The 16,109-nt window shown below is 35.8% G+C and overlaps 1 protein-coding gene across 4 annotated transcripts in view; it reads right to left on the reverse strand.

Moving 5' to 3' along the window:
* Positions 1-16,109, reverse strand: part of LOC128649917 (alcohol dehydrogenase 1-like) — a 174,682-nt gene that overhangs the window by 62,128 nt on the left and 96,445 nt on the right. For all 4 annotated transcript variants that reach the window (XM_053703471.1, XM_053703474.1, XM_053703472.1 and 1 more), the window contains exons 4-6: positions 11,575-11,662; positions 7,297-7,516; positions 1,256-1,516 (exon numbers count right to left, since the gene is read on the reverse strand). In XM_053703471.1, the coding sequence (XP_053559446.1) occupies positions 1,256-1,516; positions 7,297-7,516; positions 11,575-11,662 (569 nt within the window). The remainder of the gene's footprint in view (positions 1-1,255; positions 1,517-7,296; positions 7,517-11,574; positions 11,663-16,109) is intronic.

Below are 16,109 nucleotides of genomic sequence, written 5' to 3' on the forward strand. Positions count from 1 at the left end.
GGGACTGTTTTTTTGTCCCGAAACGTCACTAATAAAATTGTTTATAACACAGACGGCTGAAGTCCAGTGAGTGCTTATCCTATCTAAAACTATATATATATTACAGTATGTATAATTATTTTTAAAAATTATTATTATTGTTTAATTTTATTTGTTCTATTTCAAAAACGTGCATTGAGAATGATTAACAATTCTTCATGTGCGCTAGCACGAATCCATGTTAGACCTAAAGTACAAAACACGAATTGCGTTATGCATTATTTACATTCCTATATTCTTCACATAGAATTTTTTTTAAATTTGTATTATTAATTATATATTTCTATATATATTTGATAATCTTACAGTAAAAAAGAAATCTATACCGATATATATATATATATATATATATATATATATATATATATATATATATATATATATATATATATATATATATATATATAGGAATAGATATACAGGTATAGGTTTTGTGTGTATATATATATATATATATATATATATATATAAATATTTATTTATTTACAGTAAAAATAACATTGTTATATAAGTGAAGAACATTGGAATGTGAAATATGAATAACTCCTGTCGGGTTAGCGTGGGTTTCTTCTGTGTTCTCCATTGACTTCTATGGGGGGAATACATTAATGAGAATGGGATATCACAAAGTCTGCAAATTATCTCGCATTTGGCATGCAAACTTTTTACTTACAACTTGTAATACAAGTGCAACCCGATGTGCACAAAAGATTACTTCTAGCAAAGTTTACACTTGAGCAGGAGCACTAAATAGCGTCCCACTTGTAATGTAGCCCTTTATGGGGTATGAACTATTGGAAACTAGCTACTGATTGGTGGCTGCCCATATACGCCTCTTCTCATTGGCTCACCCAATGTGTTCACCTAGCTCCCAGTAGTGCCTTGTCACTCCCACAAATAATTTCAAGAGAATGAAGCAAATTTGATATTAGAAGTAAATTGGATAGTTTTTTTAAAATTGTATGTTCTGTCTGAATCATGAAAGAAAAAAATTTGGGTTTCACGTTCCTTTAAGACTGCTAAAATATTGATCTGCAACCTCCATGTGTTAGGAAGTTGGCTATTACTGATTTAAACAAATAATACCATTTTTAAAATATGTTTATATTATTTTCAGGCTAATCTTTATTTTGAACAAATCATTATATCTAGCATTTACTCATTGTTTAATTTCCCATTAACCACACAAGACAATTATATAATCCGTGCTACATACCATAATCTCAATGTTTCCAACGCACTCAAAGACGTAGTCCACTCCCCCACCAGTCTGTTCCAGAAGCACTTGCTGAATAGGTTTGTCAGAATCTTTGGGGTTGATGCAATCAGTTACTCCTAATTCCTTTGCTTTTTCAAACTTGTCCTCATTGATGTCTATTCCAAAGATACGGGAAGCACCAGCTGCTTTGCAACCCATGACAACAGCAAGGCCCACCCCCCCTAAACCGAACACTGCACAAGTAGAGCCTTCTTGTACCTGCAAGAATAAAAACACATTTCAATAAAAACCATTTGTGAAGGTTGATTTACCCATAACTCAGCTTTGTTTGTTTTTTCATTTATTTATTTTATGCGCAAGGCATATAATACATTTTGACATAGGGAAACTAATCAGCTGATCAGTAACTAACGGCTAGATTACGAGTTTTGCGTTATGAATGAAAAAGCTTCATAACGCTGCTTTTTCACTACCGCTGGTATTACCAGTTTTGCAGGTATACCTGTACTGCACACTTTTTTGGCCGTAACGCAACGTAACTACCGCAGCTTTCAAAAAGTCCTTTTTCAATGGGACTTCCACAGCGCCGGTATTACGAGTTTGCCTGTCCGGCCAAAAAGTGAGCGGTACAGCCTATACCGTCAAGATCCGTACTGTAAACTGAAAGTCAGTAGTTATGGCTTTTATGTTACAAAACTGTAACATAAGACTTATAACTAAAGTGCTAAAAAGTACACTAACACCCATAAACTACCTATCACCCCCTAAACCGAGGCCCTTCCACACTAAAATAAAATTATTAACCCCTAATCTGCCACTCCCAACATCGCCGCCAAAACAATAAACATATTAACCCCTAAACCACCGCACCCCCGCATTGCAAACACTAGTTAACTATTATTAACCCCTAATCTGCTGTCCCTAACATTGCCACAACCTACATTACTGTTATTAACCCCTAATCTGCTTCCGCCACTTTACTAAAGTTATAAACCCCTAAACCTAACCCTAAGTGTAACCCTAACACCCACTAACTTTAATATAATTAAAATAAATCTAAATACAAATTACTATCATTAACTAAATAATTCCTATTTAAAACTAAATACTTACCTATAAAATAAACCCTAAGCTAGCTACAATATAACTAATAGTTACATTGTAGCTAGCTTAGATTTAATTTTTATTTCACAGCTAAGTTTGTATTTATTTTAACTAGGTAGACTAGTTAGTAAATAGTTATTAACTATTTACTACCTAGCTAAAATAAATACAAATTTACCTGTAAAATAAAACCTAACCTGTCTTACACTAACACCTAACCTTACACTACAATTAAATAAACATTACATTAATTAAATACAATTAACTAAATTACAAAAACAAGCAAACACTAAATTACACAAAATAAAAAGAAATTATCAAATATTTAAACTAATTACACCTAATCTGTTAGCCCTATCAAACTAAAAAAGCCCCACCCAAAAAAAATAAAAAATCCTAGCCTAAACTAAACTGCCAATAGCCCTTAAAAGGGCCTTTTGCGGGGCATTGCCCCAAAGAAATCAGCTCTTTTACCTGTAAAAAAAAATACAAACAACCACCCCAACAGTAAAACCAACCACCCATACAACCAAACCCCCCAAATAAAATCCTATCTAAAAAACCTAAGATCTCCATTGTCCTGAAAAGGGCATTTGGATGGGTATTGCCCTTAAAGGGCATTTAGCTCTTTTTCAGCCCAAACCCTAAGCTAAAAATAAAACCCACCCAATAAACCCTTAAAAAAAAACTAACACTAACCCCCAAAGATCCACTTACAGTTTTTGAAGACCGGACATCCATCTTCAACGAAAGCCGGAAGAAGTCTTCATCCTTCCGACGCGGAGCGGCTCCATCTTCAAGACATCCGGCACGAAGCATCCTCTTCATATGGTCCCAACCATACCCTGAAGGTTCCTTTAAATGACGTCATCCAAAATGTTGTTCCTTGAATTCCGATTGGCTGATAGAATTCTATCAGCCAATCAGAATTAAAGGTAAAAAAATCCTATTGGCTGATGCAATCAGCCAATAGGATTGAGCTTCAATCCTATTGGCTGATCCAATCAGCCAATAGGATTGAGCTCGCATTCTATTGGCTGTTCCAATCGGCCAATAGAATGCAAGCTCAATCCTATTGGCAATGCCCCGCAAAAGGCCCTTTTAAGGGCTATTGGCAGTTTAGTTTAGGCTACGTTTTTTTATTTTTGGGCGGCTTTTTGTATTTTGATAGGGATATTAGATTAGGTGTAATTAGTTTAAATATTTGATAATTTCTTTTTATTTTGTGTAATTTAGTGTTTGTTTGTTTTTGTAATTTAGTTAATTGTATTTAATTAATTTAATTTATTTATTTGTAGTGTAAGGTTAGGTGTTAGTGTAAGAGAGGTTAGGTTTTTTTTTCCAGGTAAATTTGTATTTATTTTAGCTAGGTAGTTAGTAAATAGTTAATAACGATTTACTAACTAGTCTACCTAGTTAAAATAAATACAAATAGCTGTGAAATAAAAATAAAACCTAAGCTAGCTACAATGTAACTATTAGTTATATTGTAGCTAGCTTAGGGTTTATTTTACAGGTAAGTATTTATTTAGTTTTAAATAGGAATTATTTAGGTATTATTTGTAATTTTTATTTAGATTTATTTTAATTATGTTTAAGTTAGTGGGTGTTAGGGTTAGGGTTAGACTTAGGTTTAGGTTTAGGGGTTAATAACTTTGTATAGTGGTGGCAACGTTGGGGCAGAAGATTAGGTGTTAATAAGTGTAGGTAGGTGGCGGCGACATTGGGGGTGGCAGATTAGGGGTTAATAAATGTAATGTAGATGTCAGCGATGTCGAGGGCAGCAGATTAGGGGTTAATAAGTATAATGTAGGTGTCAGCGAAGTCGGGGGCGGCATATTAGGGGTGTTTACATAACTTTTCTTTTCCCATAGGAATCAATGGGGATGAATTAGAGAGCTTTATTTTACTCCTTTATTGCAGGTTTTAGGCTTTTTTTAGCCGGCTCTCCCCATTGATGTTTATGGGGAAATCGTGCACGAGCACGTAAAACCAGAGTACAGTATGGAGCTCAACGCTGCTATATTGCCTGCTAATGCCAGTTTTTTGAAAACCTGTAATAGCAGCGCTATAGGGAGGTGAGCGGTGGAAATAACTTGCAAGTTAGCACTGAGCCGCTCATAACGCAAAACTCGTAATCTAGCCGTAAGGTAAGTATGGTAAGTACTCAAGATAATACGAAAAATCTGGCCTGTTAATGTGCCTGAGGCTTGGGAATGAGAAACACTGAGTTAGATGAGGAAACATGATTCCACTAGGCATTTCAAGAGGTGTATTCCCAAATTGTTCTTTATTTGCAAAAGGGCAGCAATACATGTTTATAACTCATTTATTTTGGAATGCAATGCTTAAAGGGACAGTAAAGTCATAATTAGACATTTGTGATTTAGACAGAGCATACAATTTTAAACAACTTCCCAATTTACTTCTATTATTTAATTAGCTTCCTTCTCTTGTTATCCTTTGCAGAAAGGTTTATCTAGGTAAGCTCAGGAGCAGCAAATAACCTAGGATCTAGCTGCTGATTGGTGGCTGCATATATAGTCCTTATTGTCATTGGCTCACCCATGTGTTCAGTTAGAAACTAGTAGTGCATTGCTGCTCCTTCAACAAATTATACCAAAAGAATGAAGCAAATTTGATAATAAAAGTAAACTGGAAGGTTGTTTAAAATTGTATGTTCTGCATAATTCATGAAATAATTTTTTTGAGTTTTATGTCCCTTTAATTGCTGATATTTATGATATGTCTCTTTAAGTATGCAGTTTGCATTCTGACGTCTTGGAAGAGTGTGTAAGTAGAACAATTTGCAGAAGTACATTTCAAGAATTGCAGGAAAGCATTGTTAAGCATAATAAGTATTTGGAGGATTTAATTTTGAGTTTAAAGGGACATAAAACCCAAATGTATTCTTTCATTATTCTGACAGACAATAGAATTTAAAAAAAGTTTCCAATTCACTATTATAAAATTAACTTTGTTCTCTTGTTATTCTTTGTTGAAGAGATACCTAGGTAGGTACCGTGCACATTCCTGAGGCACTACATGACAGGAAATAGTATTGCTAATGTATAACATTGTTGCAAAACTGCTGCCATATACAGGGAGTGCAGAATTATTAGGCAAGTTGTATTTTTGAGGATTAATTTTATTATTGAACAACAACCATGTTCTCAATGAACCCAAAAAACTCATTAATATCAAAGCTGAATAGTTTTGGAAGTAGTTTTTAGTTTGTTTTTAGTTATAGCTATTTTAGGGGGATATCTGTGTGTGCAGGTGACTATTACTGTGCATAATTATTAGGCAACTTAACAAAAAACAAATATATACCCATTTCAATTATTTATTTTTACCAGTGAAACCAATATAACATCTCAACATTCACAAATATACATTTCTGACATTCAAAAACAAAACAAAAAATAAATCAGTGACCAATAGAGACATCTTTCTTTGCAAGGACACTCAAAAGCCTGCCATCCATGGATTCTGTCAGTGTTTTGATCTGTTCACCATCAACATTGCGTGCAGCAGCAACCACAGCCTCCCAGACACTGTTCAGAGAGGTGTACTGTTTTCCCTCCTTGTAAATCTCACATTTGATGATGGACCACAGGTTCTCAATGGGGTTCAGATCAGGTGAACAAGGAGGCCATGTCATTAGATTTTCTTCTTTTATACCCTTTCTTGCCAGCCACGCTGTGGAGTACTTGGACGCGTGTGATGGAGCATTGTCCTGCATGAAAATCATGTTTTTCTTGAAGGATGCAGACTTCTTCCTGTACCACTGCTTGAAGAAGGTGTCTTCCAGAAACTGGCAGTAGGACTGGGAGTTGAGCTTGACTCCATCCTCAACCCGAAAAGGCCCCACAAGCTCATCTTTGATGATACCAGCCCAAACCAGTACTCCACCTCCACCTTGCTGGCGTCTGAGTCGGACTGGAGCTCTCTGCCCTTTACCAATCCAGCCACGGGCCCATCCATCTGGCCCATCAAGACTCACTCTCATTTCATCAGTCCATAAAACCTTAGAAAAATCAGTCTTGAGATATTTCTTGGCCCAGTCGTTTCAGCTTGTGTGTCTTGTTCAGTGGTGGTCTTCTTTCAGCCTTTCTTACCTTGGCCATGTCTCTGAGTATTGCACACCTTGTGCTTTTGGGCACTCCAGTGATGTTGCAGCTCTGAAATATGGCCAAACTGGTGGCAAGTGGCATCTTGGCAGCTGCACGCTTGACTTTTCTCAGTTCATGGGCAGTTATTTTGCGCCTTGGTTTTTCCACACGCTTCTTGCGACCCTGTTGACTATTTTGAATGAAACGCTTGATTGTTCGATGATCACGCTTCAGAAGCTTTGCAAGATATCTCACTATTTTTGACTTTTCTGAGCATGTCAAGTCCTTCTTTTGACCCATTTTGCCAAAGGAAAGGAAGTTGCCTAATAATTATGCACACCTGATATAGGGTGTTGATGTCATTAGACCACACCCCTTCTCATTACAGAGATGCACATCACCTAATATGCTTAATTGGTAGTAGGCATTTGAGCCTATACAGCTTGGAGTAAGACAACATGCATAAAGAGGATGATGTGGTCAAAATACTAATTTGCCTAATAATTCTGCACTCCCTGTAGTGCTGCAGACACGTGCACACCTTCCTGCTTTTCAACAAAGAATAACAAGAAAACAAAGAACATTTGATAATAGAAGTAAATAGGAAAGTTGTTTAAAATTGTATGTTCTATCTAATTCATAAAAGAAAATGTTTGGGTTTTATGTCCCTTTTATGTATATTGTAAATGTAGTAGGTGATGAACTAAAAATTATATTGTGACAAAACATTCTTGAGTTTTCCTATCTCAGCACCTTGCTAATTAAATATATATATAATGCCACAATGCAAACAATAAAGCAGTCCTGCATATGAATTACCTTGGCTGTATTTAATGCAGACCCATATCCAGTAGAGAAACCACAACCAATCAGGCAGGTATTACCCAAAGGAGCATCATCATCAATTTTTGCCACAGCAATTTCCTCTACAACAGTGTACTCAGTAAACGTGCTGGTATTTACGAAGTGATGGAGTTGTTTGCCTTTACAGGTAAATCTACTTGTGCCGTCAGCCATTAGTCCTTTTGGTTGTCTTAAGCTGTTAAAAGATAAGGGCCACAGTAAAACAATTGCATAGAGTAAAGGAACACATGAAATGTAATTGACATAGATACTTTTTGTATAAACCCCTTGCTTATATAGAATGTCTCTTTCACAATACTACCTTGAGACATTGTAGTTGCTTAAAAGTTTGGGTAATATTACACACGTAATTCTCAGTTTAAAATGTTTACAATAAGACTCAGAAAGCTTCAAAGCTTTAAACATGAGAAACTGAGCTGAACCTATTAGGAGATCCAGGTAGCTGTCTAGGGGTACAGTCTCTTTAAAGGGCATTTTTTTTGGTTAAGCATGTTCTAAAACTTTGCAGCGCACTTCCACTATGGGGTGGACTAAACCATTGGGCACTCCGTCACCAACCATTAAGCAGCAGCAGTAATGATTTGCTGCAATCACTGTACACTCAAAGGACCCACAAAGTGTGGCCGTGCATGGGCGAACTAGCCCTGCACAACAGGAAGTATCAGCTGTGTGCCTATCTAAAGATTTCTGTCAGACAGTGAGGAGCATAGATAGATAAATAGATAGATAGATGATAGATAGATAAATAGATAGATAGATAGATAGATAGATAGATAGATGAAAGATAATTGGTGTGTAGGGATCCTATTTTTTTTTTGCCTGACTCCTAGATTTGATAATGATACAGATTACATATCTATGTTCACTGTGCACTTGACTACCCAGTGCGGCTGATCCAAAACTCTACATATGTCTTAAGCAGGTATGTGTTTGTGGGCTGGCTTTACTGAGTGTATGTTAGTGGTGAGATGTTAAGTGAGAGTTAAAAACGTGTTACAAGTCTGTCACAGTAGAGACTTTGAAAATACTGGGCCCTATAATAAATGACAACCCACTTTTATGGCTACTCAACCTAACCCCAAAAAAATGTAATACCTGCCAAACTAAACTGCTCTATATACTAAGTACCAGTGCAAAATCCCTAATAGCAAGGAACTGGAGAACATCTGTCATTCCTAACATAGCACAATGGATTGACCAGTGTAATATTATAAAACATTTAGAAAATTTTTACTACATAAAGAACAAGTGTAAAGATGTATATGATGAAATAAAAACTCTAGGGGAGAAGGCAGATACCTGAATAGTCAACCTGTGACACTCCCAACCTTTCAAACACCAGTCAGATAAAGGGATATACAAAAATAATGACTGTTCTAGTATAGGCTTGATTGTTCAATATGTGCTGTACTAGTAAGATACCTGAACAAAATTTTTGAAAATAGAAATAGTCCGAGTGTTTACTTAAAGGGACAGCACACTGTAAATTTGTTTTTATATTAATGTATTTTCTATGACTTGTTATACCAGTTGCAGAGTATAAAATGTAGGAGAAATTGCATTTTCAGGTTTATTTGTGTATATGAAGTAGCTGGTTTGGTGCTTTTAAACCACAGCCTATTACAATGGGTTGAGTTTCAGGTAATATCAGATCTCATTATGTTATAACTTTGAGTACACACACTTGCTTCCTTATCTTTTGTCTGGCAAACTAAAGCTCAATAAATAGAGCGAACAATGGAAAATTATCATGTCCCTTTAAGTAAATATTTGCAGTACTGGAAGTCATATTATAAATAATTTCTACTAGTTTGGTTACATCTCAGTTCTGTATTTAAAAGGAAGCAAAAATGTTCTATCTTGCATATGGAAGAACAGCAATTAAAGGGATGTTTAACAGTAAATACACACCAGACAGAGGTATGTGTTCACAGCATAGACTAGCCTTACAATAATATGTAGATGTATTTTTACAGTTATATTAGTTGTTTTAATAACTATAAATGTAAAGGTTTCGTTTTTTAAAGTACTTAAGTTTCTATAAAGTGATGAACGCTGCCATGTTTGAACTAGTTTTCTATTTATCTCTGTCAAACAAGGCTGTGTGGACAGTCTCTTATATTACATTGTTTTGTATCCTTTCCTAATTGTCCTCAGCAGGAAGAAAAGATAAGCGTTAAATTACAGGGAAATAGGACAAAGTAGATAAATATTATTATTATTATTATTATTATCCGTTATTTGTAGAGCGCCAACAGATTCCACAGCGCTAATATATTGCAAAGTGTTTAACTACAGATAATTAAACATTTTATTTTACAAACTCATAAATCCATTTAATCATGAGAATGTATTTAAAGCACTTCTGACACTCCAAATCTATGGGTTTAAACCCTGCAAACCCTTATTGCAACAAAAAGAGTTGAAGGGCCAATTTAGTGGAAAAAAATGCATGATCTAATTTGTTAGAGCATGTAATTAAAGTACTTCTGACACTGCAAATCTATAGGTTTAAACCTGGCAAATGGGTTAAATACATGTTAGAGTGCCACCATTTCAGCAGTGCCCTTTCTGGCTGTTTGTAAAAACTGAGCCAGTAGCCACATAAGAGAAAGAGGAACTGCTTCTCTGTGGCTGTGAGTCATCCTTCCTGCTTATATAAGTTTATGCCAGAGGATATGCACTTGTGTAGCCTTTCTGTACAAATATGGTGGCAGGTTTTTCTGTACAGCAATACTGTAAAAGCTATCTTAGAAACACTGTCACCATATAGTAAAGGAAAATCCATACACTTCCCTTAAACAGTGAGACATTTTTTGAATGAGGGGACACAGAGGGGCCAGACATGATGCAAATAGATTAGAGTGAGAGGGTGGGGGTAGGGCAAAATATATTATAACAAGAGATTCAGTGGTTAAGGGCAGGTAGCCCAATTTGAGTTTTATAGTCTCCTAACCACAGAGATCTCCTGCCACAGATTTAAAGTTAAGGACAGAACACAACTAATAAATAATTGTAAATAGGCTTACAAGTAGAGGTAGGTAACTTAAATCTGTGAAGGAAATTTTCACTATTGCCCTAACTGAATCAAAGCTAAGTAGTTTTACTTTAGAAAAAAAGGGTTTCATCATTCACACACTAAACTTTATTAAATCAAAATTTAACCACACATACATTTAGCAGAAGCTAAAGATTAAAAACACTGCACCTAAGTTGAACTAAGATTTTTTAAATTTTAATCTGAAATCAGTATCACTGGTATCAAGCAGCAAAGATTATAGTAGTAAGCTAAGCCCTTACAATCCGAGGGCTATTTTAAATTTTAACTTTTAACAATCTATTAAAGCTGCATTTTAACCGGATCAACTTAAGGTGAGCAAATTAAAAAGAAGGGGAAAGACAGAGCTTATCCCCAAGACCCCTGACGTACGTTTCACAAAAAACGCTTCCTCAGAGGGGTCCCCTCTGAGGAAGCGTTTTTTGTGAAACGTACGTCAGGGGTCTTGGGGATAAGCTCTGTCTTTCCCCTTCTTTTTAATTTGCTCACCTTAAGTTGATCCGGTTAAAATGCAGCTTTAATAGATTGTTAAAAGTTAAAATTTAAAATAGCCCTCGGATTGTAAGGGCTTAGCTTACTACTATAATCTTTGCTGCTTGATACCAGTGATACTGATTTCAGATTAAAATTTAAAAAATCTTAGTTCAACTTAGGTGCAGTGTTTTTAATCTTTAGCTTCTGCTAAATGTATGTGTGGTTAAATTTTGATTTAATAAAGTTTAGTGTGTGAATGATGAAACCCTTTTTTTCTAAAGTAAAACTACTTAGCTTTGATTCAGTTAGGGCAATAGTGAAAATTTCCTTCACAGATTTAAGTTACCTACCTCTACTTGTAAGCCTATTTACAATTATTTATTAGTTATGATGCAAATAGAGCCTGGGCTCCAACAATTTGTAGTGACACCTTTACTCTGCAGTGACAGATAGGCCCCTAGAGGTGTGGGCCCAGATTCAGTTAGGACCCCTGTAGTTACACCTTTGTCTCTCATTTACTGGAGAGTTCCTTGTAGGAGGTGACCAACCAGGATTTTGTGGGTGGAGCTTTGAAAGGAGGGGCATAGGCACAAGTGTGCCATGGGCATTTTCCCTTCCCAAAGTATCTGTTTGTATATGACATTTATTTTCATCTTCTGACTTTTTAAAGAAATTTCAGGAAATACAAATAAGATACACACCTGGCTGAAAGGCAGAGATTACTCCTTGAATCTTTGCAACACTTGCACTGGTTACATTGGGGTGCAAACAGCGGGATCACCTTGTCTCCTGAGAAATGGATCAAAAAAGTCTTATTAAACATTTTATGGTGGCTATAATTGATTATTGTTGGTTAACTAACATTTACATATGTGTTGTATAACATATCAAAGAGAATAAAAAGAAGTATAACTGTAGTTTAAATGATAATCTTAGGTAAAATAACCAGGAATTAAAATATCAAGGTATATACTTCACTTTTTATTTAGTCAAATACTTTTAAAGGAATAGCACAGTAGATTTGCATAATCAACAAATGCAAGATAATAAGACAATGCAATAGCACTTAGTCTGAACTTCAAATGAAAAGTAGATTTTTTTTCTGACAATTATAAAAGCTATGTCTATTTCCACTCCCCCTGTACCATGTGACAGCCATCAGCCAATCACAAATGCACACACGTACCATGTGACAGCCATCAGCCAAACACAAATGCATATACGCTTATTCTGTGATTTCTTGCACATGCTCAGTAGGAGACTGTGCACTTTTTTTTAATGGAAGTAAATTGGAAAGTTGTTTAAAATTGCATGCTCTATCTGAATAATGAAAGTTTAATTTTGACTTGAGTGTTCCTTTAAACAGCAAAATCATGCTAGAAATAATAATGTATTTAAAGAAATTATTAACTTTAGAGTAATATGCAGATGTATTTTTTCAATTATACTAGTGGTTTAATATTGAAGATACCAGTGTAAAGCTTTATTTTCTGTAAAGTACTTCAGTCTATAAAGAAATGGGCACCGCCATGTTTGAACTAGTTTTCTATCAACCTATCTTCTGCTGAGAACATATAAATTAGGGAAAAAAACCACAGCTTTCATTTAAGAGATGGTAAACCTAAGCAATAAGTAATGAAATAGTATTGCAGTTAGATTTTGTAAATATGTTTTCCAAATTGAAATAAAAAAAAATTATAATAAAAAACCTTAATACAGTATGATGTACTTTCTTCTAAGCGATCCGGCCGCTCTGCAGTGCCACTCTGAAAAATCAGCTTACCTGTGGTGCGCGCATTGGGGCGGTATAGTTGAATCCCTTGTTCTCTCTGCATAAGTGCAACGTCACTACAGGGATACTTCTCGATGTTATGGTGGTGCGCTCTGTGTAAACTGTGAATCGCAATCACCTTGCAGACTCACAGCTCAAAGTGTATTAGCAGACACAGCATTTTCCGATTACACTGCGCATGCACAATAGCATGAAGCATATCCTAGGAGTGCGACACGGCTTGTTATAGGATGTGCCATAGCAGGAAAAAAGTTTATTCCGTGGTGGGAAGGCGCAGTGATATGACAATATACATTTATAAAATGATTAAGATTGAAATCTTTACATAAAAAATAAATAAAAGCACATAAAATACTATTGACTATTCATAGATTCAAAACCCATGCTTCAATTAAAAATTTGTTTACCATCGCTTTAAGCAGTAGTTAAAAAGAATAATGCAATATATTTAGTCACTTGTGGTTAAACAAACAAAAAGTTCAAGCCTATGGGGCCGATTTATCATGTGTCTGGCGGACATGATCCGCTGTAACGGATCATGTCCGCCAGACATCAATAAATGCCAGCAGCATATGCTGTCGGCATTTATCATTGCACAAGCATTTCCTTGTGAATGCCGCCCCCTGCAGATTCACAGCCAATCGGCTGCTAGCATAGGATGTCAATCAACCCGATCATATGCGATCGGGCGGATTGCTTTCCGCTGCCTCAGAGGTGGTGGATGAGTTAAGGAACAACGGTCTTAAGACTGCTGCTTCTTAACTCCTGTTGCATATAGCTGCATTCGGGCCTTAATAAATCCGCCCCAATGTGTTTTGTGCCGTCTCCTCTGCACTTCATAAGGGCTCAAGATAAACTTAAGATAAAACATGGCAGTGCTCATTACTTTATAGAAATTTAGTGAAATTTAGAAAAACATATAGAAAGTATATAGCAAAGTTTTTAACTACAACTAATTAAACATTTTATATTACAATCTCTTTAACTAACTTGGTGCAGACAAGTTGAACTGACTTTGCCTGAATTTTTAAAGAAAAAAAGTGTCTGAGCAATCAAAAATTAAGTAAAAAATACCAGTGAGTCTTTAAACGACCACCAAGGTCATGCTAACTGTGAAGCTACTTTATCATTATATTGTATTCATATATATATGAAAATTCAAAGATTATATATTTCGAAACCAAACCAGACAACTAATTGCATAATATTTTCAATTAAAAAAACATATGAACACATATGTTTTGTTTTTAATTGAACCTAAAAAGGGTATTTTAAAATGTATTACAGAGCTGATTTTTTCTTTCATGCATGTGTAAGTTTATCATTAACCAAGTTAGGCAATTGTCACCAGAACTGGGTTATTATTTTTCCTTTTATTTGCCAGCTTTAAGTATGAGTAATAGCATATTTCTGCTTGCTATTTCCTTTTAAAGGGAAATAAAAAGTGCAAAATGAAAATATGTTAAAGAGAATTTTATTATTGCAGACAATCTTGTGTATAACTGTGTGTATAAACCCCTGCAAAGGCATATGTATATATCCGCGAGCTCGCGGTAGCATTAACCAGCCACTTGTAATCGCTGGTTATTTAACGTCCGCCCGTAAACGGGCAAATTTGCCCTTTTATGGGCACATGTTAAAATTGTGCTCCACTTGTAATCTAGCCCTAATTTTTTGTGAGCAAAAGGTTTTCTCTTGTGCAGTGTTATAGAAACAGATCACATCTGTGCACCATAAGTCTATTGCATCAAAATAATTCATTTGACTTTTAATATGCGAGCAACACGTGTGCACTGTCTTTTTTTTAAAGGGATCTGGGTTAAAATTTGAGTGCACAAATGATCTTATAGAGGATCTTAGAGAATACTGGGATCTATTCAAACCTATTGTGGAAACATGGAGTGCAGCCATTTTTCATGCAAATTACAAGTATCTAGCTATCTTTGTAGCAGCAATCTTGAGCATGAAACCCCAAATGTTTCTTTCATGATTCAGATAGAAAATATAATTTTAAACAGCTCACCAATTTACTTCAATTTTTGCTTCTTTAGGTAGTTATTAAATAGTTAATAAATATTTAATAACTATTCTACCTAGTTAAAATAAATACAAACTTGCCTGTAAAATAAATATAAACCCTAAGCTAGCTACAATGTAACTATTATTTATATTGTAGCTATCTTATGGTTTATTTTATAGGTAAGTATTTAGTTTTAAATAGAAATAATTTATTCAATTGTAGTAATTTTATTTTGTTTTAATTAAATTATATTTAAGTTAGGGGGGTTAGACTTAGGGTAATAATAAATAAAAAATTTAATATAGTTGCGGCGACGTTGGGGGCGGCAGATATGGGGTTAATAAATGTAGATAGGTGTCGGCGATGTTAGGGACGGCCCATTAGGGGTTAATAAAATTTAACTAGTGTTTGCGAGGCGGGAGTGCGGCGGTTTAGGGGTTAATATATTTATTAAAGTGGCGGCGATGTCCGGTCGGCAGATTAGGGGTTAAATAATTTATTTAAGTGTTTCCGATGTGAGGGGGGGCTCGATTTAGGGGTTAATAGGTAGTTTATGGGTGTTACTGAACTTTGTAGCACTTTAGTTAAGAGTTTTATGTTACAACGTTAGCCCATAAAACTCTTAACTACTGACTTTTAAATGCGGTAGGAGTCTTGACAGGAGAGGGTGTACCGCTCACTTCTTCCAAAACTCGCAATACCGGCGTTAGGCAAGTCCCATTAAAAAGATAGGATACGCAATTGACGTAAGGGGATTTGCGGTAAGTTCGAGTCGCGGAAGAAAAGTGAGCGGTACACCTGTACCTGTCAGACTCACGCAAGACTCGTAATCTAGCCGATAGGAAAATATATTTTTCTGGCAGATAAGATTCATAGGCCCAACAACTCTGGCACAAATTTCCTAAAAAGTGTAAACTTATCTATTTCACAGCCAAGCCTTATGCTTATCCCAGGCATTCTTCAAGTTGCCTACAGTCTTTGTCACCACTAGTGATGTCTCAAATTGTTCGCCGGTGAATAGTTCCCGGCGAACATAGCTTGTTCGTGTTCGCAACGGCGGGCGAACATATGCGATGCTCTATCTGCCCCCTATTCGTCATCATTGAGTAAACTTTGACCCTGTATCTCACAGTCTACAGACACATTCCAGCCAATCAGCAGCAGACCCTCCCTCCCAGCTCCTGGACAGCAGAAATTTTAGATTCATTCGGAAGCTGCTTTCTTAGTGAGAGGAGGGACAGTGTAGCTGCTGCTGATTTAATAGGGAAATTGATAGCTAGGCTAGTGTATTCAGTGTCCACTACAGGACTCATCTGATCTCTGCTGTAAGGACAGCACCCCAAAAAGCCCTTTTTAGGGCTAGAATATCAGTCTGTTTTTTTTTCCTGTGTAATCTAATTGCAGGTGCCTGCCTGCCAGCGTGT

The sequence above is a fragment of the Bombina bombina genome, chromosome 2 (genome assembly GCF_027579735.1).
Source record: "Bombina bombina isolate aBomBom1 chromosome 2, aBomBom1.pri, whole genome shotgun sequence".
NCBI lineage: Eukaryota > Metazoa > Chordata > Amphibia > Anura > Bombinatoridae > Bombina > Bombina bombina.